Here is a 22351-nt window from a genome sequence, read left to right on the forward strand (position 1 = left end):
GGTATTATCTATTTATCTATCAATTGACATTTCAATTGCTGCCTTTATTTAATCACAATAATCTGACTTACTAGTGAAATTCATTATATGCAGCTTTAATCTCCTTAATGGTCTTCTCTCGTCATAACTTTACTCTGATAAGTCCGCAAAGGAGGCTTGTCACTTTTCATTATATTTTATTGATCTGTGTAAATGTTTTGCAAAATCTTTACATGCAAAGTTATTTGCAAACATACATATTTTCCAGTGCATGCACTATCTATGTAGAAATACAGTGATAAACCAAGAAATTCCACTGAACTAGCAGAATCAAGTAGAAGACACCAACGGGTTAAGCCTGGCGCTTAGTATATAACCTTGGATAGTGTGTGATGCTACGGGTGGGTGTTTGAATCACGGCTACATGAAGGGCTTTGCAAAGAAAACAAGACACTGTTAAGGCTAGAATGCTTCTGTACAGTAATTCAATTGACAACACCTTTTTCAATATCTGCTACTGATACAGTTGGATAAAGTCTTGTGATTTGCTCAGTTGATTATCAGTCTTTGCTGGGGATGCTATCAGACCAGTTTATTCAGATTACACCATAGTTACCATGCAGAATATGGCCTCTTGTACATAGAGTATCAACAAGAATGTTATGGGAAAGAAGTGTAAACATTGATGGAAATACAATAGCATTCATTTCTCACAAAGTATATATATCTCGAACCACAAGACCTTTCATGCATAGTTTTTTTTAGATTTCCTCTTTATAATCTTTATTTTGACATATTTGGAATAACTTGCAAACAGCTGTATAAATTGAGGTCATTCCACCTTGTAAGATGTGCTTTCCTTGGTTTGCTGTGATTAGTGAACAAACACATACTAAAGCCTTTAATGATTGGGTGTGCCAGAGGGGGAAAGGGCCCCGCTGTGCGCGTTGCGGTAAAATTGGACTGCCCGGACACGCCAAAGTCAGGTGCATGCAAGTAGAGCTGCACATATGACATAACCTGTTCCCCCTTCTGTCCTTGTTAAGTGGAGCAGCCAAATTGAACCGTGTGCATTCAGTGTAAACACTACAGTACAAAACCTCTGAGGTGAACCTCTGAGTGAACCACGAGCTTCACAAAAGTTAAGGGAGCAAGAGGAAAATCCTTGTTCCTGCCAATTCTCATTATAACTAAGAACTGAAAAAAACAAATATTTTTGTTAATTTTTTCTCTAATAACACAGTTAAACTCACAAATCAGTATTCACAACTTGATTAACTATACATGAAAAATCTTAATATTAATCTAGGTGTGCTATAATTTGAAATCACAAATAAACAGTAGCTGTAAGATTTGTCTAGCTCATGGTCTCTGACTTATGAAGCATCTGTCTACATTAGATGTCTAGCCTAACCTGAGCAATGTATCTGTATGTAAACGTTTCTTTGTGGAAATATACAATATGTCCAGGACAGTGGGCACAGTTGAATATCGGATGGCGCAGCTCCGTGTTTTCTCATGTCTGTGGCTTGGCATGCATACAGTTCAAACATCGCAAAAATGAATTCCTTCACAGGCTGATTCACTTTTGTGGCCAATCAACTTCATTAATGATTTCAAACCTCGGATGCCATAACATATTGCTTTTCTAGTTCCGTGCCAGTGCAATTCATTTTCTTTAGCAATCTGTCAAGTTCAGCATATGACATCACTCACAGGCATGATGGTCCTTGTGCAGCTGTTTGTTCACATATGTCTTAATTATATTAGTGAAATCTATAATTCATGTACGCCTTGATTTGTCCCAGAGGCAGAATAAGTCACAGCGCAGGCAGAGAAATTGTTGAAAGAAGAGTGTTCTACGTCGCGGGGAAGGGAGTTGAGTAAGCCTTAGTGATGGCCAGGTAGTGAGAGACTAGATAACACAATAAAAGGTGCACGAAGAGATGAATGCAAACCAAGTAGGGAGGTTTTTAACTCATGCTGCATTTGTGTGGGGGCAAATGGTTAATCACTGGTAACGGGATTCTCATTATACAAAGTGTGCCAGCGCTCAATCCTCTTGTCCTTGTTCTTCAGACACTCATACCAGTGCTTCAGCCTCTCTCCTTTGGCAGTGATACCCAGCTGACAGCCACCTGTCAGGGAGGAAGTGAGGAGCGAGAGGCAGGTGTTGGTGAGCAGGCGGCAATTGTACTTTCAATTCATCAAAGCAATATTTATATTTACCAATGTAGTCGTTGGATTTCCCAATATCGTAGTCCCACACAGAGATAGCTAAACTCTTCTTGGCCAGTTCACTGTGTTTAATCTCATAGCCGAATTCCTGAAATTTGATCAAGACATTTTCAAGCCACTTATCAATATTTTCAACACTTGGGTTGCTGTTAATATAAACCCATTTTTACAGCTTATTTGTTGAAAACCCCTTCACTCTGAACTTACAAACCTCGTTAAACTCTGGGTTTAAAGTCCTCTTCTTGATCTGTGTTTTGCACTTGGCCTTCTTCCCCATGTCAGGTTTCAGACATCTGAAAAAAAAAATTGGATATAATTAATTCATGCAATTTCCCGAGTTATACACCCGGAGTCTAAATCTATTTCTGCTCCACCTACATTTTGACATATGGGTCAGAGTAGCCATTAGCGTCCATGGCAGCCAGGTGGACACAGCGTACAACACCCACGAGGAGGCGATTCTGCTGGGTGCTGTACATGAGGGAGATCAGGATCCGGCCGCGCTCCTCAACCTCTCCGCCTTCTTTCCCCGGCTAAGACAGAGGACAGAAGATATTTCAGAACGACGCGTAATAAGTCTTTGCAAAAATTCTCTGCAGGAATTTGTCATGTTCAGGCATGCATGGAAATAATTTAAAAAAACGTTGCCTCGTCTTCGTAGAGAGCGATCCCTCGGGCTCCCCCGGCTGTTGCAGTTCTCTTTGTCTGCGAGGGTGCAACGAGATTTCAGCAGGTCGATAAGCGACCCCGACAAGAAGAACAAAGCATTGTTTGAATGCAATTGAGGTTCACTCACAGGGATAACTCTCTCCAGACACACGTTGAAGTTCTTCTTCTGGTTCAACTTCAGCTTCTTCAGCGCCACTCGCGTCTCCCCAATAAACTCATTATGCCCGAATTTGTCTTCGTCACAGACGGACAGCCTGGAATCAAGAGAGAATCCAAATCATGCAGACCCCTCGCACCTTTTGAAATAGACAACTAAGGGCACAGTATGTTTGAAACCATCACAGGGGTAGTGTTCACCTGAGGGTCTTACGCTGCATGTCGTCATCTGTCAGACCGTGGTAGGTGAGCGTCTCATTCCACGCAGGGTTGCGAGTGTTTCTCAAGGTCTTTGTGCGCAGCTTGTTGGACTGTTAAATGGAGGCCCAGATCAAGACACGGTAATGGAAAGATCTCGATCTCCCACATCTGTACTTTTGGCTACAGAAAGAATCTACATGGTGCTGCTTCCCACCAAAGGGTGTGTGTGCCATTCGGACACTATTATCACACTACACACAAAAATGTACCTTTACTCAATATTTTAAGTTATTTACCATGTTCCCAAATTAGTTCATTAGACATCATCCACATGCTAAGTTTGTGTTTTTGTCAATTCAGACCACAAGATGTCAGGCTTGAGCTGGCAGAATGAGCTGTCATCAAACCAACGGGAGTCCAAAGCCACCACCCTTCATTTATTTCGCTTAGCTGGATAATGAGGTAATACATATTTAAAGGGAAGTGAAAGCCTAGGGAAGGAAAGGTGCGTCTTTTACCTTACTGGCCCCGGGCAACAGATGAAGTTTGACATAAGGATCTGCAAGTCCATTTGAGTCCATGGGCTTCAGTCCCTGAGGAGAAATCGAACGCCATTTCCATCACATCATCATGAACAGCAGAGAGCAATTAAACTAAAGTGCCATTCAGGAGCCTTTTAACCGAAACCACTTGATTGTGTTTGTCTTTTTGTGCGAGAATAGTGTTACCTTTGCCTTGAGAATACTACAATGGAGGCTGTTGTTTTCCTGTTCATAGAGCAGACTGAATTCTAAAGAGCCCAGAGTTGCTGAAAGAGACCACGGAAAGTCGTTACAGTAGACTGCGGAGATGCTGCAAGTCTGGGATTATATCAGCACAAACAGCACAAAATATAATTACAAAGCAGGGACATCTAATATAAAATAACTTGAGTAAACGTTCAAGTCTCAAAAGGAAAACATTCAAAAAATAAGAATCTGGGTAAGAAAAAATGCTGCCCACTCAGACTTTCTTTGGAGGAGTTTCATGGCTTTGCATAGCTGTTTGGGACAAAATGATCAAATGTCATATTATAGTCATTATTTTCTGTTACATAACTATTAACTTTTCTGGGCTGAGATTCACCCTCAACGTGATGCTCCAGGGACATTAAGATCTACCAAAACCAAGAGACTACAACCATACAAACAAGAGAAAATCACCATTTTTATCTAGTGATAGCATACATGTATATAAATGATTGGCTATACGTTACACACGTGACTCCCTACACAAGGGTAATCCATATCCCGTTCGCCCTGTTGTGTCTTAAATCATTTGCACAGATCCACATTCCCAGACCTCAATAAAATAAATTGAAACTCAATCCCCCTGAGAGAGAATAAAGGCCGTCTGACGCTGCAGGCGCAGAACACGAATGCCATGGCACCATTACTATCCTTAAAATGGAATATGGAGTATATGAAAAAAAACTTTTGATTTAGTGGTTCACACCATGCTCTGGTTTAGTTCCTTGGATATTGATCATCATGCCTCTAAAGCATGCAATGCTTATCATTGTTCATGTTCTACCCAGCTCTACAATGCCAGAATGATACATCCTGTATACTAAGATTACTGAGCAATTTATAAATATTAATCATTACCAGGGGACTTCAATTCAAGAATCGGCGCGGTATCCCCTCAAGGCAACAGAAATGCACTCTACACTCATCAACACCTAATGCTGCATGGAAAAGAGCCTTCCCTTACCTTAACCTAATAGAAAAAAATCACTCACTGCACGAGATGAAATTTAACGAGACGCACATTGCTACAGTAACTCAATGAAAAGAGTACACAGGTGGTGTACTCACTGGCTTCATCCGAGTCGTAGTCGTTGGCCTCCTCCTCCTCCTCTGCTGGGGGAGGTTGCTGTCGGGCGGGAGGAGCGCCGTGGGCAGCGGGCTGCCTCCTGTCCTCTCTCGCTGGAGGAGGCATTCTCTGCTCCGGAGCACCAGCAGCAGTGGAGTATGCACCTCCATCTCCTGCCGCCGGACCTACACCCAAATTCAATCATCTGTGACTGAAAAAAACACCGACGCTTGGGATGCAGTATATGTGGTTAATGGGACTCTTTGTGAGGACGAGAGCAAAAGATTGTGTCCTATAGCCGCTCTCTCACCCTGCTGGGCCACGGTGGCTGATGCGGCAGACGGGGGTCTGGAGCTCTGGGTTGGAATCATCTTCTTAATCGCCACTGGGCTGCCCTGCCCCGCCTCTTCAGGGCCGGCCCCACCCGTGGCCATGCGTGCAACTGATGGTTTTGGGGCCACAGGTGGGTAACCACCACGGCCCTGTGGCTCTGGTGCTAAAAATAAGAATGAATAGCATTATACAGGAAACCCACACAATACACATGGGGGAGATGTGCATAATCACACCCAGTCAGGCTCCTACTGCAGTGGAATCTGTACTCCTTAGTCTCTCTGGGTACTTTTAATGTTGCAGCACAAAGACATTGACCTACATACACTACAACAAGCTACTGTACACGCAGAAGCTTTATAGAGTGGCCTGCTTGTCTGCTCTTATGGAGGAATCCCATTGCTCAGGTAACCACATTGAAAGTGTGAAATGATGTGACCCATCATGCCAGCACCACCTGGAGGCTCTTCCCATGTCACAGCATGCACCTTCCGACAGCTTAATTGAGCTCTTCATCCCTCTCTTCTGCATCAGTGGGCGGTACTGCCAAATTTGGGGAGCAGATAAAAGGTCTGAAAGAAGCAGTGAGATGCGGGTTGCGCGAAGGCTTGTGTGCAGATGCTGATCTGACGGGACTGAAGAGGTGTCGCTTTGAAAAATGCCATTTGCTAGCATTGGGAGTAGTATACAGACTTGACTGCATGATGGGTCTCCCAAAATTATGCATGTTGTAAAGAAACAAATAGCTTAAATGGCTAATAGCCAATACTAGGTGGACCTGTTGAATGAAGAGAGAAAATAACATAAAGATTATGCTGCAGGAATGAGTCATACATCTCAGAAAAGGTGGCATTGTTTCTCCTGGGACTCCCTCTACTTGAAGTCAATAGATTTCTTTGTTAGAACCCTAAAATAAAATACAATATTTTCAGTCGGCCAAAAATAAGGGTTTATCCCCTTCTTAATATATCTTGTTGTGTAAAATGGACAAAAATATGAACAATAGCTGTTGTGTTTATTTTATTGACATATTCAAAAACGTGAAAAATATTTTAATGTCAGTTTGAGCTACTGAAATCTCAGAAAAACCTTGAAGAGAGTGGCCTTTTAAAAAAAAGATTTCTAGACACCGAACACTGGAACTTGTTGCACAGTCAGGAGACGGACCGACTGATGGTTACAAGGATCTGCATGTTCCCTTTTGTCAACATTCAGAATGACTGACAAGATTTGCAGGCTGAAGTGGCAGATGTACCTGTGGGTTGGATCACTGTCTTCCTGGGCTCAGGGGCTCGGGGCTCTTTTGCCTTTGCCGCCTCCTTGGCTCCTCCCTCCGTTGTTTTAGTTAATGGCATCGGCGACGGCAAGAACTGTTTGGGAAAACCTTTGAAGAACCAGGCACCAGACCTCTTCCACACCTGAGAAATAAATAAATATATGCATGTTACAGACTTTCCAACAGACCTTTGAACTATTTCATTTGTTTACTGGTGTAAATCACAAACCTCTCGCTGTTCTCTGCAGATCTTGCATAGCCACACAGCACGTGGCCGACTGCCACACTGTGTACCACACTTTGTACACATGTTCTATTCGACAGGAGAAAAGAAAGATTGCTCGCTATTTACAATGCTTTTACAAATAGTCAGCTCATAGAGAATAACCTATTGTGTTCCGGGTCTATGAGGGGTCAAGGCTCGTATCATATGCAGCGAGGAAGCACTTCTTTTTGGGTTTTGCTCGTGATAGTTTGCTGACTCATTAGCTACCTTTTTGCAGTCCTCGCACACCACTGAGCTAACACCTGGTGACCCAAACTGCTCCCCACACAGCAAGCAGCGGGACTGTCCGTCCCCACACACGGTCTTCTTCATGTCGTCCAGGCGATTAATCAAGCGCCTGCGACACCAAAGGGCAAAAGCATTTCAATGTCACCTGTATCATCTCTGGTGTATACAGTATATATATATATATATATATATATATATATATATATATATATATATATATATGCATATGCATGTCCCAGGACTCAACAGGCCATTCTTGTTTGTACACTTGCACTTTGGGGAAACCGCTGCATGTTTTACGATCTCTCACCCAATTCGTTCTTGCTCCATGGCCTCCATTTTCTCGGCACGTGCAATCACATTGTTTATGATCTCTTTCTCTTCATCTGTTAGGTCTGGAGCAGGGCCGGGACCTGGCTGCATTGTCCAGTTCCCCCTATCAGACAAACATATTCTCCAGTTGAGGTTGTGCCTGTTCAGGCGATTTTAATAAATGAATACCAATCTTACATTTCCATACACGCAGCATTAACTTATTGAATTACAGTTATGTATCAGATACATGTGAGGCAGATAAAGGAGGTGGAGTTCTATACTTACTGCTCTTTGTCACTGTGTCAAAGGTCACACATCAGAAGAATGCAGGTTAAACAAAGGAGAGTACATTGAGGGTCAGTGGACATATCGGGATGGTCGACAGGGTGGAAAGGTTTCGACAATCATGCTTACCCGGCGTGCTTGGTCCTGTCGTTGGACTGCCAGCGATCCGAACTGCTGCTCACCACCGTGTCCGTCATGCTGCACTACCAAAGGCTGCAGCTGGACAGACACAAAGACAGAGAGGAATTCAGCATGAAACGATAGTGACCCAAAGTTGGCAGCTTTTCCTGACCTTAGTGTAGGAGCTCTTAATTTGTTTTGTTTTTTAATCAAGATTGACTTGCGTCCAAGTTATTTGTGTTGAGTCCACACTTTTTTGCAATCCTGTATTCCTCTCCATCTCCTGCTTATACAGCCCTGACCTCACTGCCACCATGGGCTGCTCTCCCATCAAAGAGGATATTGCGTGCAAATTTGTAATCCATAACAGTGCTGACCGGGAATTGGCGAGTGACCAGATACACTTCCTTAAATTGCCACGCAGTGATGTGGGGCTAAATACAAGGCAGCTAATGATGACCTCACGCTGGTGGCCATCATAAGCCAAACAATTAAATAACAAGAGAATGTAATTATTTAAAGTATCCTGAAGAGTAATAATCCTCCCTTTATAAACTTGCTCTTTTTGAATATAAGCCTGAAATATCAACAAAACATTATATACCAATGACTATGACAACACATTTCCTGGTAACAAATTTACAGCCCAATCAGTAAAATCTCCTCCTGCCAAGCCTCTTTAATCAATTTCTTTCCACAGACATATTCAAACAAGTAATGGACACAGGACTAAATTGCAAAGAAATAGCTGTCAGGGTTAGCGTTGCATTGTGAGAGTATTGCAAAGGGAACAAAGTAAACTGTCCTTTGCTTTAGTGACCTGATTGAAATTACACTGAAGTTGGTGGTGTAACTCCTGCCAGTTTGTGACTCCATACATATCAAAGAAACGGATGATTCCATGTATGAATGCAATGAATGCAAAATGCAATGTAAGTCTCTTTGGATAAAAGCGTCAGCTAAATGACATGCAATGTAATGTAACATAGCAGGAGTCGCTCTATAATGCCACAGGAATAGGAGGAGGAGCTAAGTTTGTACCAACAAGGATGACTATGAGTCCTCGTCTCCAGCATTTATGATTGTTCACAGTTGAAGCTTTCTTTGGATTATGAGATTGACATTGGGGCCTACTTAGTGTGTGTGTGTGTGTGTGTGTGTGTGTGTGTTTGTTTATGTGTGTTTGAGGGGCCCCTGTGCGATGGTCTTGAAGCCCTAAGTGTGGTACTTCGTGGAGTGACGCTGCAGCAGCATACGCTGGGGGATGGAGCCGCGTCGGTCCTGAGGGAAAGTACCAGCAGCAAAAGGCAGCAACGGGAAGATATAAAAGCCTCTCTGGAGCAGCACACGAGTTATGATGGCGCAGAATAAGAGGCATACAGAATGATAAGGCTGAAAGTAAAATCAATACATTTCACTAGTTCTCGGCTTTTTACAGCACTACAGAAGCTTGGAGAAAGTGGAGAGGGAGCTAAAGGGAGGGGTGCACCGCCCTCTCCCTCATTCAGCTGCTCGTATTATGCTGCGTAACGCCGTGGTGCATACCTTTTGAGATCTAATCTGTTGCTGCACTGCTTGCAGGAATCAAAGAAAAACAGCAAATTTGCTGTGCTATCAATAGACTCTCTGGGTGTGTTCTTTTCCCTCTGATGCTGCTGCATCCAGCCAACGGTGGCAACGCAATCTGCGGGGAGCATTTGTCATTTTTCCGCCTCTCAGCAGCAGCCTGACGGTTCAGACATGGCTCGGACTGTACAGCATATATCATATTCACCAGGGCTCTCAAGCGTGGCCCTCCTTCACTTCCCAAAATGAATTATCCCACTTTTGTCCAACAGAATTGTCCTGTCGAGGTGGATGGGGAGAGACAGATGGGAGGGGGCAGACAGGCACCGGGCTTGGTAGTGACTGACTCAGACTATGTTACTGCATCACAGAGGTGGACTCTTTCTGCCCAGGTGACAGTCCAATTAGCATGCAGGAGCTAGTCTGACGGATTGCAGCCGCACGTTTTTCATGAGGAGTCTTCGGTTTAGGTTTATATTCTTCCAACCAAAGGAAAGGCTTGGTTTCACTTACCGTCCAGTCGGAAAGGGGTTTAATGACATATTTTAAAAAGTATCTGATGTCAATTATAACGGACCATCTCGACCCAAATGTCAGACTGAGTGTTGCTATTTTTTAGGAGGATGTAGTTGATACAAATCTACACCCGTACATCTTCAGAAATGTGTGCATACACAGCTCCCAGAGCACACCAATGTTACATCCATCTTTAGAAACGCAGACATGCATTCTCCTTGGATACTTTAAGTGAATGCTTAGGGTCGGTAATTAGACTTACGCACAGGAAAATGTTGTTATGTGACTTTTGATGGCAGGTGTATGACTCATGACTGCAGAACTCATGATTAGAAAAAGGAGTAGACCTGAATAGAAGCACTTTGTCATGGTGTACAGCCTGTCCATTTTCAAGATTTTGTTAATCGCTTATGGCAACAGGAGCTAAGGAAAGCAGCGTGACTGACAAAGAGGCAGCAGGACATTGATGGATTGAGCCAACATGGATCCTCTGTTCCGAGAGCAGCAACAAACTAGGCGTAAAAACAAGGCTTCGGTAGTAAAATGCCGCCCTGAAAGCATTTATTACTTTGTTGAAAACACCTGTAGTTTGTAATAAATCTATCATGTTTTTTCAAACCCTCTTTTGTGTCCTATTTTTCAATGTATTGAAGATACTGACATTGGAACACAACATGGTACTGCACTTCAATTCCAGGGCAACAATTCCCTTGCCATCCTCCAAGAAGCACATTTTTTAAATGGGTTAATGAGAATAAGAGATCAATGCAAAGTCCCATAATTGGCTTCACTTTAATTTATCCTTCATCCGGCCTCCATTCATCGTTCCGTGCCAGGGGCTACAACACACTCATGGAGATCGGAGGTCGCCCTAAAGCTTTTCTGGAGCCAACACCCAATCATCCACCAAGGCCGCCTATTGTTGACCATTGCAATCTTACATCAGCGCTTTCCTACAAAACCTTTTTCCAAGGTGCTCATTCTAAGTAGATGTCAGAGTTGATGTCAGCATAGCGTATCCACCCTCCGATGATCTAATAAACCTGGCGAAAACCTGCATGATTTTTTCATGTTACTGGGACCATTAATGTTTCATCAGCTCGCGCCCTGCATTTTCCTACTAAAAGCCCAATCTTCTTTCAAACCATACACAATTTTTCACAGTGCTGCAAAAAACTCAGCTTTTATCACACATATTTTGTCTTAATATTCACAATGTACTATGTTATGAAACACTTCTAAACCAAAGGCTTCACAAACAAAAAAATAGATGTTTGTTATTTGTGATACTGTGTCTTCCTCTCTTATTACTATTAAAAACGCTGACGTACACACATTTTCACTTTAAATATTATAACTGCAAAATAAATCTGAAGAACCACGTTAGAGAAAAGAGGGAAAACAACATATTTCATTTCATCCTGATTTTTCTTCCTTTACCATCTGCTCTGGCTGTAACTCAGATTGTTTTAAGTCTTATAAAACAGAACATGGGCTGAGATCCTCAGACTGGAGAATCTTGGCCGATTCACAGTTTCAACTCAAATCCTGTGGTGATTTGGGACATTATGCCTAATCGGGGAAGACTTTTCAAATCCCTTCTTTAGTCACATCCGTAAATACAAACTTATATAGGAGCCAATCACCAGTCACATCTAAATCTATGGGACAGAGGGATGGCAATATTTAATCAAAATTGACATAATTGGAAATCATACCATCTTAACTGTGAAAGCAACATATTTTCATGGTTTTAGTGTTTTTTATGATTAATAATGAATGCCAAAATGCAAACATTTAAATTAAAGCCAGTAAATATTGTAAATGTACTGCTATGCATATTGTTGACACATGAGTCGTCTACAGACCTTCCCTAAACTGTGAACTCCTTGATAATACCTTGACTCACATGCTGGCTGTGTCATTATTAAAGAACAACCAGCTCCTCCTTCACATTATGTGGTGACACGTCGACTGGTGGCTCTAATGTCTAATGTTTGTTTTCACAGACAGGCTTATAACTGGCACCACCACTGTAAGACAAGTAGGTCTTCTCAGCATGTATTCAGTTGCTGGTGTCTCCTGCTAACACAGCAGGCATGCAGGATGTATGGGCAAACAAGATGGGAAGGAGCAGATAAACACGAGGTAGCCACCCACTCCCAGTTGCATGGCACAATTGCATCCATCCCCCATAAGGGGAGTGTGAGTTGCCAACACCGCAACACACTGAGGCCTGGACAGGATTGTAAAGCACTGCACCAAGAAGCCCTCCACTGCAGGAGGAAGACATCACTCAGCATTTCTTAATTATTTAAAACTCTGACCCACCATCGCTTTTCTCTGTAAGTCCCATCTTTGATGCATTAGTGTGCGCTTTTTGTACTTGGGAATATAGAAGCCACTGTGTATAAAACTGAGGAGATTTTGATAGAGGAAAGAAGAATCAAAGAACTCAAGACATTCCACTGTATTTTAGGAAACAGTGAGGGTGTTTGTTGGTCTTTACGGTCTGTGTCAGTGACAAATGGTTCATGTTTTCAGTCAGACAGTGGCGTTGACAGGGACCATCTGTGGAACCACCTGTGAAGGCTTCCCCCCCACCCCACAAATGCTCAAGTGTTGTACCGTTTCACTAACACACACACTTGCCAGGCATGTCTCCAGGTCCCGCATCGCAGTAGAACAAACAGGAAAGACCATCCAGGGACTAACAAGCTGGCGACCTGTTATCCTGCTCCATCGCTGTTGGCCCTATCAGACCTCAACCATGTGGGGGGGGGTGGGGGGCAGTGGCGGCGGGCGTTTTTTCTTTCATTCTTAAATCAACTCACTGAATTAGCAATATGTATCCTCTAAGTCATTAGTACTCTTCCTCAAATTTAACTGGGAAAATAGTCCTTTGGTCCACGCCTCTTGGTAGCACATGGAAGGAAAGCACGAGCGATGCGGCAAAGAGTTTGTCCCAGTGAGACGTGGGACTTTTTGAGATCTGCCTGCTGATTAGCCAGTATTTCCACTTACATTTCCTCCCATCTTATCTCAGGGGAAACGAGCACAACCAGATAGGGACACTATAATCACACTATCCCTCTGTATCTGCATCTGGTGGTCAGTAGAGATATGGTTCCTTCCCCATCAGATCTCCTATGAATCCCTCATTGTGACGGCCGTTAAACTGCCTCTTTGTTGCCCTGCTTTGAAGCTCTGGCACGGTTCAGCTGCTGGATATCTGACCCGCACTATTTTCCCAACAGTAAACTAGCAGGTACAATGCCCCTTGGGTGCTTTTAGCAAATCTCTGTTGGCAAATGAGAGCTTGTTCTAGCCCAAAAACAATGCAACACAAAAAATCGGCTTTGGCCCAGCTTCTGAGGCAAAAAAACACTGTCGGGAAGCTGGGCTATGTGACTTGAAATGCAAAGTTTATATAGACTTCAACCTGAGCCTCTGGGCCAGTAGCATGGAGCAGCTACGTACAGGATTCTGATCAGGGTTATTTGTAGATTGTGCCACATCCCGAATCTGTTTTGGATATTTAACTTTCTCTTGAGGGAACTTTACTAAAAGGCCAAATTAATTACAGCTGTCTTTTCCAATATGCCACAGTGTTTAGATGCATGCAATCACCTGTTTTAGAGAAAATGGTTAATCGATTCTCTTTGAGCAGTGGATGAGAATCGATTCACCACATTCACAGCTCGGATTAGAATTTGAGGATGAAGCCACTCCCTTCTGAAGCTCGGTCTCGGTATAATCTGTCAGGTAGAACAGACTCAAAAATATGTTCAAAAGTAAGGCACAGAAACCATCACATAGTTGTAGAAGAAAATGTGATTTCGTTCCTAAGCTCTGAAAATGCATCGTAAAGAGCAGAGAGGAACATAGAGTCATGCACCTTTACAAACTGTGGCCATGGTAACGGCAAGATCAGAAGATGAGAATCAGAATGATTAAAAGATGTGTGTGTGTGTGTGTGTGTGTGTGTGTGTGTGTGTGTGTGTATGTGTGCACCAGTCTATCTGTTTGTAGTAGACAATACAGAACCTGTGCCAAATTTCAAAGCCCATGCAGCAGAACGAGTCATTGTTGCAATGGTAGTGACAGTGGCTCATCTCTCGTATCAATAAACATGGTGACAATTCTTCGAAAAGGAAGCATGTTTGCTTGGATGGTTGAGAATACAGAATGTTTAGAAAGGAAGACAAGCTGAAGACAGGGCATTACGGGTACAGTCGCTTTGTATCCTTCAGCTTTAAATTATGCAGTTAGCGTGCAGCGCACTTACTTCATTCCTCCATCTTTTTTTCCCTTAATACCCATGTACTTTTCTCTCTTGACCAATTCCAGTCTTTCTCTAGACAGAGAAACAGTGGGCAGACACTGAACAATACCCAGAGAGAGAGGTACCAGCACAAGGGTGTCGTCCAATCACTACTGTGGTTGCTCATGTGAGAGGAGGCAGCTGCAGATTTCTACCGTTCATTCAGTCTTTTCTCCCCTCCCCCATCTAATCCCCATGCTTCAGGTCTATAGGAGGAGTTGGAGATGGTGGAAGCAACTGAGAGGCGTTTTCACAGCTTATTCTTTCTGTCCTTCGATATTGACACCAGAAAGCAACGCTGGGCGCTCCGATCCACTATGTGTAATAAGCAGGGTGAGATAACATCACAACAAGTATGCGACTGAATCACCTGTCCTGTGGCACAGCTGGAGTTGAGAGAGCTGCCCAGCCCACATCAGCATTTAGAGGAATCACTGGTGATTTCCTCTTAATCTGCAGACACATAAAGCCCCAATGCACACTCCTAAAAATCATGCAGCAACGCCCAGGGACTGCAGCCACACAATCTCCCACATTTCCATGATTTACTCACTCTGTTTTCTCATGTCACGTCTACAACAAGGAAGCAGCGTGTTTTAAGAGTGCAGCCAGCAAAAAGTATTGTTTTAATTCATCTTAAAAGGGATTTAGAAAAGCCTATTGAGCTACACCAAGAGTTATATTAATCGGACATTTGTCAATAGACTAATACATCACAACATTAAAACATGCTGTAGTAAATCAATGCAATCATTTGAAAAAACAAGACAATAGAATTCCACTGCAGAGCAATGTTTTAGTAAGACATGTTTTCCCTAAAACAAAGCAATCGATCAAATGTTAATAATAATTAATAATCATGTGTACCTCTTATAGGTTAACTACAGCAGATTAATGCACACTGAGTTGCACTGCAGGCAAATCTTCCCTTTCTATTCAAATGATTGAGGAAGTAACAGGCTCATAAAGGCATCCCATCAAATGAATAAATACAGGCAATAAAATGTGTTCCCTTGTAAAAAATAATTTCAAGCTTCTCCCTCTTGTGAGAAAAATGCTGCATTCATTTTAACTTCTAAATGAGAATTCTACTAACCAAACGTCAAAACGATCAAACGCAATAACGCCAAAAAGATTTCATGTCAAGAATCCAATAATGTTTGGAAAAAAATCCTCGAAGGAGATCATCCAGCCTACCTGAGAATCCAGCCCTGCTTTTCTCTCTCCTCTCTCCCCGGCAGCTGTCAGTGAATGATGCGGACTAAATATCTGTGCAGCGCCTGATTGCGACCACAGAGTCAGTCATTGCGGATGGTGCCTGTCACCAAAACCCGTGTTTTTTCTTTTTTCTTCCTGGAGTAGTAGTCTGTTGCCCGAGGCACCGTGGATCACCACAATGCGTGGGAACCCGTATTCTATCCTGCGTGGAGGATGGAAAGCCCTTGGTACCCAGGCAAGGAAACCCCTGGATGTGAAGTGATAACACTGATGCTTAAGTGGGCAGCCATCACCTGATCCGATTGTCTCTTTATAAAGCGCATGGTGTCTACATTTGTCTCATCATCCACGCTGCCTTATTGAGTCATTTTCTATTAGATTATGTACGCCCATAGGCTCTGGTGATTTGTTACTGCGCTTCATGGCATTTTAACCTACACAGAATGATACGGTTGTTCAAAGTTAACTAGGGTTTGAATTTGAATGGGTTTTGATTTAATTTAACTAGCGTCAAATTCCCATTTAATTTGTGTTTATTCGTTATCTTTCCTTGCACTAAATATCGTTTTGTTTCCTCGCCATCATGAAAGATCTCTGGCTTTTTTTCCAGGTGCAACTATTACGTTTTCAAATGCAATCGCTGATGTTCTAACCTCAGTGTCTGAATTATAAGGGAGACTCGGCACTTTGATTCGTACTGTGCAGAGATTACGCCATCTATTGCATTGACTGATCATTGCACCGAAGACAGGATGATGTGGACCTATTTCACTTAATATATATTCCCGTGCAACATAGGTGCATTCAGCACACATAGTGGGAAACCCCGCTCACAAGCATATTTGTTAGATATACATAGCCTACATATAATAGGAATTTTTAGCAGTTACAGTGCATGTTGGCCGCACCTACAAACAGAAAAAGACTAGAGACGAAGCAAGAGGTTGCATCCATCCTACTTTTGTATTCGCATCTCACTAAGAATAACCAAATTGCGGAAAGTTTTACTCAGATGCACGTGGTTTAAGGCATTTGGATGCAGATATTCCTCAAAACTGCCTTCTCTCAAGCTACAAATACGCAAACGTAAGACAAACAAGATACAAGCGTTACTAGATTGGAGTGGATTGCTAACCTGTTGGCCAGCATCCGTTATTTCTGATCGACCATTAAGAGACGTGTGTGTGGCGTGAACTGTCTTGGTGTCGTATCATCTTTGGCCACGTGGTTGAATGTCGCCCGCTGCAGTCACCTGATTTGTTGTGTTGACGCTGATGCAGAAACATGGCGGCACACCTATCGTACGGGCGAGTCAATTTAAACATTTTGAGAGAAGCAGCACGTAAAGAACTTCGAGAGTTTTTGGATAAATGTGCGGGAAGCAAGGTAATTGAAACGCACCACGTAAAACAGCCAACGCTACATATCCACGGATCTCACCGTTGGCCCATTCGCCCATTGACAGCCTATTTTAGCTGTCAATGGGCGACACGACTTTCATGCAGGTTATTTTAAGAACTAATAATAATGTGAATGTACTTTAAAACGTTTTTGTTTTGCATTCGGCGCAATGCTTAGTTATGAACAAGTAGCTAACAGTGAATTCATCGGTAACACTTCCGCATACGGGGTATTTCCAGCCAATCGTGACTTTCTATTGTGCCCGTTCCTCTGCAGGCGATCGTTTGGGATGAATATCTGACGGGACCATTTGGATTGATAGCGCAGTACTCTCTGCTGAAGGTAAGTGCTTTCCGATCCCGGGTTTTCTCCTGTGAAATGAACGCAGATAATGTCCCAGCTGTCAAAAGACACAGACAAACGTTGTTTGTTTCTGTTAATCGTAAACCAAACACGTGCCGTGAGTTTATTGCTGTGTTTTTCAGGAACATGAAGTGGAAAAGATGTTCACCCTCAAGAGTGGCAAGCTTCCCTCTGCCGACGTCAAAAACATCATTTTCTTTGTTCGTCCAAGACTGGAGCTCATGGACATCATTGCTGAGAATGTCTTCAGGTCTGTTCTTTATGTCTCCCATCTTCAAGCCACGCAGATTATTTATTTTTTATTTTTACAATGACCGTAGCATTTAACGGTTTTGTCCTGGATTGTGCAACTTCAGCGAGGACAAGATGCATTCGTCCCGAGACTTCCACATTTTGTTTGTGCCCCGCCGGAGCATGCTATGTGAGCAGCGGCTGAAGGAGCAGGGTGTGCTGGCCTCCTTCGTCAACATTGACGAGTACATCCTGGACCTGATCCCCTACGACGGGGACCTGCTCTCCATGGAGTATGAGAGCGCTTTCAGGGTGCGTTTTAAGTGTTAATTAACGAGAGGATTATATTACAAATCAACTTTTTATATTATCGGTATTATGAGTTCCCAGTAAATGTTTTAATTTCACACTTTATACAGATGCATAGCTGTGATTTGTAACTGTCATAATCGCTGTTTTTCTCCCTTTCTCTTTCAGGAATGCTACTTAGAAAATGACCAAACAAGTCTTTACCACACAGCCAAAGGCCTCATGACCTTGCAGGCGCTTTATGGCACCATCCCCCAGATATATGGGAAAGGAGATTGTGCTCGGGTGAGTAACGTGCTTAGTGGAATTGTAATTTTAGACCGCTAATTGCATCATCAACCCGGTAAGTGAGCTTGTCTAAGAAAGAAATCCCCTTCTTGCTCTCAGCATGTTGCCAACATGATGCTGCGAATGAAGAGAGAGTTTGCCGGCAGTCAGAATCAGATCCTGCCGGTGTTCGATACTCTGCTCCTCCTGGACCGTAATATTGACCTGCTCACCCCTCTGGCCACGCAGCTCACCTACGAGGGTCTAATTGACGAGATCTATGGAATAACCAACGGTCAGAATAAATCTTTGCACGCACCTCGCTTTCTCTGAACGTCTGATATGACTACACTCTTATAATTATTTTAAGTCTGCATGTGCAGGTTATTGAATGTCCACTGCTTTTATTTTTGACCGCCTGTCCTTGTTGTTACTCGCTCCCACTCAAAGGTTATGTGAAGTTGCCTCCGGAGAAATTTGCGCAGAAGAAGCAAGGTGAGGCGAGTAAAGATTTACCCACAGAGTCTAAGAAGTTACAGCTCAACTCGGCGGAGGAACTTTACGCAGAAATACGGGACAAGAATTTCAACGCTGTAGGAGCAGCACTCAGCAAGAAGGCCAAAATCATTTCAGCGGCCTTTGAGGTTGGTCTTGCCTCGGTCTCAAAGGATTATAGTGTAATGTTCATAACAGTAATTAAAAGGAAAATGTTGTTAAAATGTCTGTTGCTTCCAGGGAGCCACACTGGATCACTTTCTGTCATCTTAGCTGATCTGGTTGTAATCTTTATGGTATTTTAGCACAAAGGTCATAAGCCAGAGTACCTGGAGACATCATGCTGACTCCATCTAGCAAGGTGCTGGGTCTGAACTCGGGACATTCATGCCGTGGGGTCACAGTGCTAACCACCACAGCGCCGGGCTGCAGTTTCCCATAGCTTGCTGTGCAAGTAAAGGGATATTTACTTTTTGTCTTTCAGGAGCGCCACAATGCAAAAACGGTGGGAGAAATAAAGCAGTTTGTGTCTCAGTTGCCCCACATGCAGGCAGCTCGGAGCTCACTGGCCAACCACACGTCAATCGCTGAGCTGATCAAGGATATCACCAGTAAGAAATAAACCCTCTCTTTTCCCCGTAAACTACTTTATATTTTGTTCTTTCTGCACGTTGGACTCATTCTCACACCATATTTTACTTATTACAAAATTAAGCCATAAACCTTTACACAATCATTTTAATTTATTTGTTCTTACACTATTGTGACTTTTAAGTCATTGAGATTAGAAACTTCATCAATCCCCAGTGGGGAAAAAGAGACATGAATAACACTAGAAAGAAGCTAACCGAGGTTATTATGTCAGTCTAACTTGTGTCTCTTGTTTCAGCATCTGAGGCCTTCTTTGAAAATCTAACAGTGGAGCAGGAGTTTATGACTGGAGTTGACACAGACAAGGTATTATTCATCTATCTGCATATTGTTTTTACAAAGTTAATTTATCCCACCAAAATAGAGAGATCTATCATGATTGAGCAACATTTAGGAAATTTGTTGTTGCGCATGTTGGTTTTGGATCAAGTCCCAATATAGAAGATAATTGATTTATATACATTATCTATGAGTGAGTGTTGTGTTACTCTCATAGGTGAACACGTACATAGAAGACTGCATTGCCCAAAAGGATCCACTGATAAAGATACTGCGTCTGATGTGTATGCAGTCAGTCTGCAACAACGGCCTCAAGCAGAAAGTGTTTGAATACTATAAGAGGGAGATTCTCCAGGTAAAGTCCAAGACACAACAATTGTTTTTTGGTGTTGGTGTCTTCTTTGTACAAAGAATGTACATTTTACTTTGCATCAACAGAAGAAATGTGGATGATAGGCAGCATACTGCACCTTATTATTTAAAAATTCTTTAATAGTGCGTTTATTTTCTTTTTATTGCTACAGACCTACGGCTATGAACACATACTGACACTGAACAACCTAGAGAAGGCCAGTCTGTTGAAGCTACAAACAAGCTCACGGAATAACTACCCCACTATAAGAAAAACCCTCAAGCTGTGGATGGAAGACGCCAATGAACAGGTACACAATTTAATAAGCAAAGAAAGAAGTCTGAGGATTAAACCTGGGCACTTTTAATGGGGACCTTTTTTTGTTTTTAATTTCCTCAGAATCCCAACGACATCTCCTACGTGTACAGTGGCTACGCCCCGCTGAGCGTTCGACTGACCCAGGTCCTGGCGCGCCCCGGCTGGCGGAGCATCGAGGAGGTGCTGAAGCTGCTCCCGGGCCCGCACTTTGAGGAGAGACAGCAGCTGCCCGCCGGCCTTCACAAGAAGCGTAAGGACCAGTGCAAACAAACCCGCTCTGATCGCTGAACACAGTAAAAATCAACGGGCGCCGGCCTGCTCTGCGTAGATAAGACGCGGCCTTTGTTTCCGCGGAAGTCAAGCGGATTGATTGCGCACAGCCGACAACGCCGTTAGTGTCTGTTGGAAGAGGAGGCTTAGATAAAGGGCAAGACGGGCTTTGTCAGTGACCACCAGGGCTTTCCTTCTGTTTCCTCCTTTGCATATTGGATGTGGTAGGTGTCGAATTGATGTGAATAATTATTTTAATTAAACACTCTGTTTGACATGTGCTAATTGCTAAAAAGGCAAGTTTGGACACGAGACAGTTGACCGGGTTCTGCATGTTGCCTCACAAAGGATTTGAAAAGGTAATAATAAAGGACTGTAATCTAGAGAGAGGGTGACGTCTGAAAAGGGTTTTCTAAATGTACAACTTGCTGCTTTTATAGTCAACATTTGCTTTCAGTAGTCGTTATTGTGGCTTTCACCTTTTTTGTTTGCGTGACATGCTTCCCCTCTTGCCGTCGTACAGGTCAGCAGGGGGAGAATCGGACGACGTTGGTGTTCTTCCTCGGTGGAGTGTCTTACGCAGAAATAGCCGCTCTTCGCTTTCTCTCTCAAATGGAAGACAGTGGGATGGAGTATATCATAGCTACCACAAAACTCCTGAATGGTACAACTTGGATCAAATCCCTCATGGACCGACCTGAATCCCAGATCTCCTGAGTCACCTGCATGCACACCTGGCAACATCAAACGGCTCATCCATCGATCGGGAAAAACAGCTGTTTTTTATGTCTATATCCGTGTACTGCAGGTGTCTCATTGATGTCTGAGCAACAACAAGCTCTTTAATGGTGCCCTGTGGAGCTTCCTGTACTCTGTGTTACTGGTGTGTCCTTGAGCACAGACAATTTGCATAGATGATTTATTTCATATTTAAAATAGTGTATTGTCGTGTCCCATGTTTTTGTCCTTATTATTACGCTTCTTTAACCACCAATTGCAGATCAGTGGGAAAGTGTTAAGTCCCGCAAGAAGAATGTGTTTCATGAACCTGCAGCCTCACGCGTGTGGACGACACAAACACAACGTTGACACACTAATAAAAAGATTCTCTCTCCTGTCCTTAGTTTGTACCCAGACGATATAATATGCCGCTGGTCTATTGTTACTGTTTGTAATGCATCCCTTTTCTCCTCTGGGTAAGTTTACATGACTGAGGTCATTGTTCTGCCTTGGACCAGCTGTAAATATGTATGTATGATTAAAAATATTTTTGTTGCTTTAAAACATCTGTCACGCATACGATCATTAAAAGGGCACTTCTTCAATATTTGAAGGATTTTGCAGGAAGCGCTTTGTGGCTTTTGTTTGGCTGATAGTAGTTAAATAAAGACGTTGCTAACTGAAATTCATCTTCAATTCGCGTCGGGGGCCATTTTGCTTATTGTTTACTACATAATCTTCAGACAGCTGATTGTGATGAGGGATGGCAGACGAACGGCAGGGATGCGGAGTGTATCCGTCAGCAGCGGTCCGGCTCTCTGAAGGAGCAATTAGCGCAGTAACAGGCCTCCGATCAGCCGATAATGGCCCTGCGCTGTCTGGAGAGCTCAGCCCACGGCAGCCGCTGATTTGACAGTGCAGGGCACTGATTGAATTAGGAGGCCATTTGCTCTGTGTTCCGGTAGAAGGAAACTGTGCTACGGGAGGGTGTTTGATCCCTGTTTCAGTCGATACCTTCTCCGTGCCTTACACTATGGACACGAGGAGACCTGCTGACAGCACTCAGAGGGTTTTTGGTGTTCACTGTTCTTGAGTAAATCTATGTTCGTTTTCCCCATGTTGATTGGCCCC

At 43.2% G+C, this 22351-nt stretch overlaps 2 protein-coding genes across 4 annotated transcripts; one reads left to right on the plus strand and one right to left on the minus strand.

The window, feature by feature from the left end:
• Window positions 1-159: 159 nt before the first annotated feature.
• On the minus strand, window positions 160-16742 carry LOC120830995 (rabphilin-3A). Of its 3 annotated transcripts, XM_078086852.1 has the most exons (19): window positions 15544-15573; window positions 14717-14799; window positions 7950-8039; window positions 7821-7832; window positions 7531-7656; window positions 7200-7329; window positions 6936-7019; window positions 6686-6848; window positions 5408-5593; window positions 5100-5282; window positions 3972-4051; window positions 3762-3836; window positions 3244-3353; window positions 3014-3140; window positions 2866-2922; window positions 2596-2750; window positions 2429-2510; window positions 2209-2305; window positions 160-2117 (listed from the first exon to the last, which is right to left on the minus strand). In XM_078086852.1, exons 3-19 carry the CDS (start codon window positions 8015-8017, stop codon window positions 1987-1989), a joined length of 1866 nt encoding a protein of 621 aa, XP_077942978.1. In that variant the 5' UTR covers window positions 8018-8039; window positions 14717-14799; window positions 15544-15573; the 3' UTR covers window positions 160-1986. The 3 variants fall into 3 exon arrangements, with proteins under 3 accessions (XP_077942978.1, XP_040052015.2, XP_077942979.1); XM_040196081.2 differs by lacking the exon at window positions 14717-14799 and having other exon boundaries at window positions 15544-15768; XM_078086853.1 differs by lacking the exons at window positions 7821-7832; window positions 14717-14799 and having other exon boundaries at window positions 15544-16742.
• Window positions 16740-21905, plus strand: vps33a (VPS33A core subunit of CORVET and HOPS complexes). Its single transcript, XM_040196082.2, has 13 exons — window positions 16740-16950; window positions 17242-17307; window positions 17451-17578; window positions 17685-17871; window positions 18037-18153; window positions 18256-18430; window positions 18586-18779; window positions 19115-19241; window positions 19520-19587; window positions 19778-19915; window positions 20085-20222; window positions 20312-20480; window positions 21024-21905. The coding sequence occupies exons 1-13, from the start codon at window positions 16849-16851 to the stop codon at window positions 21215-21217; spliced, it is 1803 nt and encodes a 600-aa protein (XP_040052016.1). The 5' UTR covers window positions 16740-16848; the 3' UTR covers window positions 21218-21905.
• Window positions 21906-22351: the final 446 nt, after the last annotated feature.

Source organism: Gasterosteus aculeatus, chromosome 13 (assembly GCF_964276395.1).
Source record: "Gasterosteus aculeatus chromosome 13, fGasAcu3.hap1.1, whole genome shotgun sequence".
In the NCBI taxonomy this organism is placed as follows: Eukaryota; Metazoa; Chordata; class Actinopteri; order Perciformes; family Gasterosteidae; genus Gasterosteus; species Gasterosteus aculeatus.

Excerpts from the sequence above, each read along its gene's own strand:
- LOC120830995 (XM_040196081.2), bottom strand. The coding sequence starts at position 8,017 with ATGACGGACACGGTGGTGAGCAGCAGTTCGGATCGCTGGCAGTCCAAC. Across the intron at positions 3,354-3,761 it reads TGTTGCCCGGGGCCAGTAAG|TCCAACAAGCTGCGCACAAA; the intron begins GTAAAAGACGCA and ends TCCATTTAACAG. Across the intron at positions 2,923-3,013 it reads GTCTGGAGAGAGTTATCCCT|ACAAAGAGAACTGCAACAGC; the intron begins GTGAGTGAACCT and ends GCACCCTCGCAG.
- vps33a (XM_040196082.2), top strand. The coding sequence starts at position 16,849 with ATGGCGGCACACCTATCGTACGGGCGAGTCAATTTAAACATTTTGAGA. Across the intron at positions 17,579-17,684 it reads ATTGCTGAGAATGTCTTCAG|CGAGGACAAGATGCATTCGT; the intron begins GTCTGTTCTTTA and ends GTGCAACTTCAG. Across the intron at positions 17,872-18,036 it reads AGTATGAGAGCGCTTTCAGG|GAATGCTACTTAGAAAATGA; the intron begins GTGCGTTTTAAG and ends TTTCTCTTTCAG.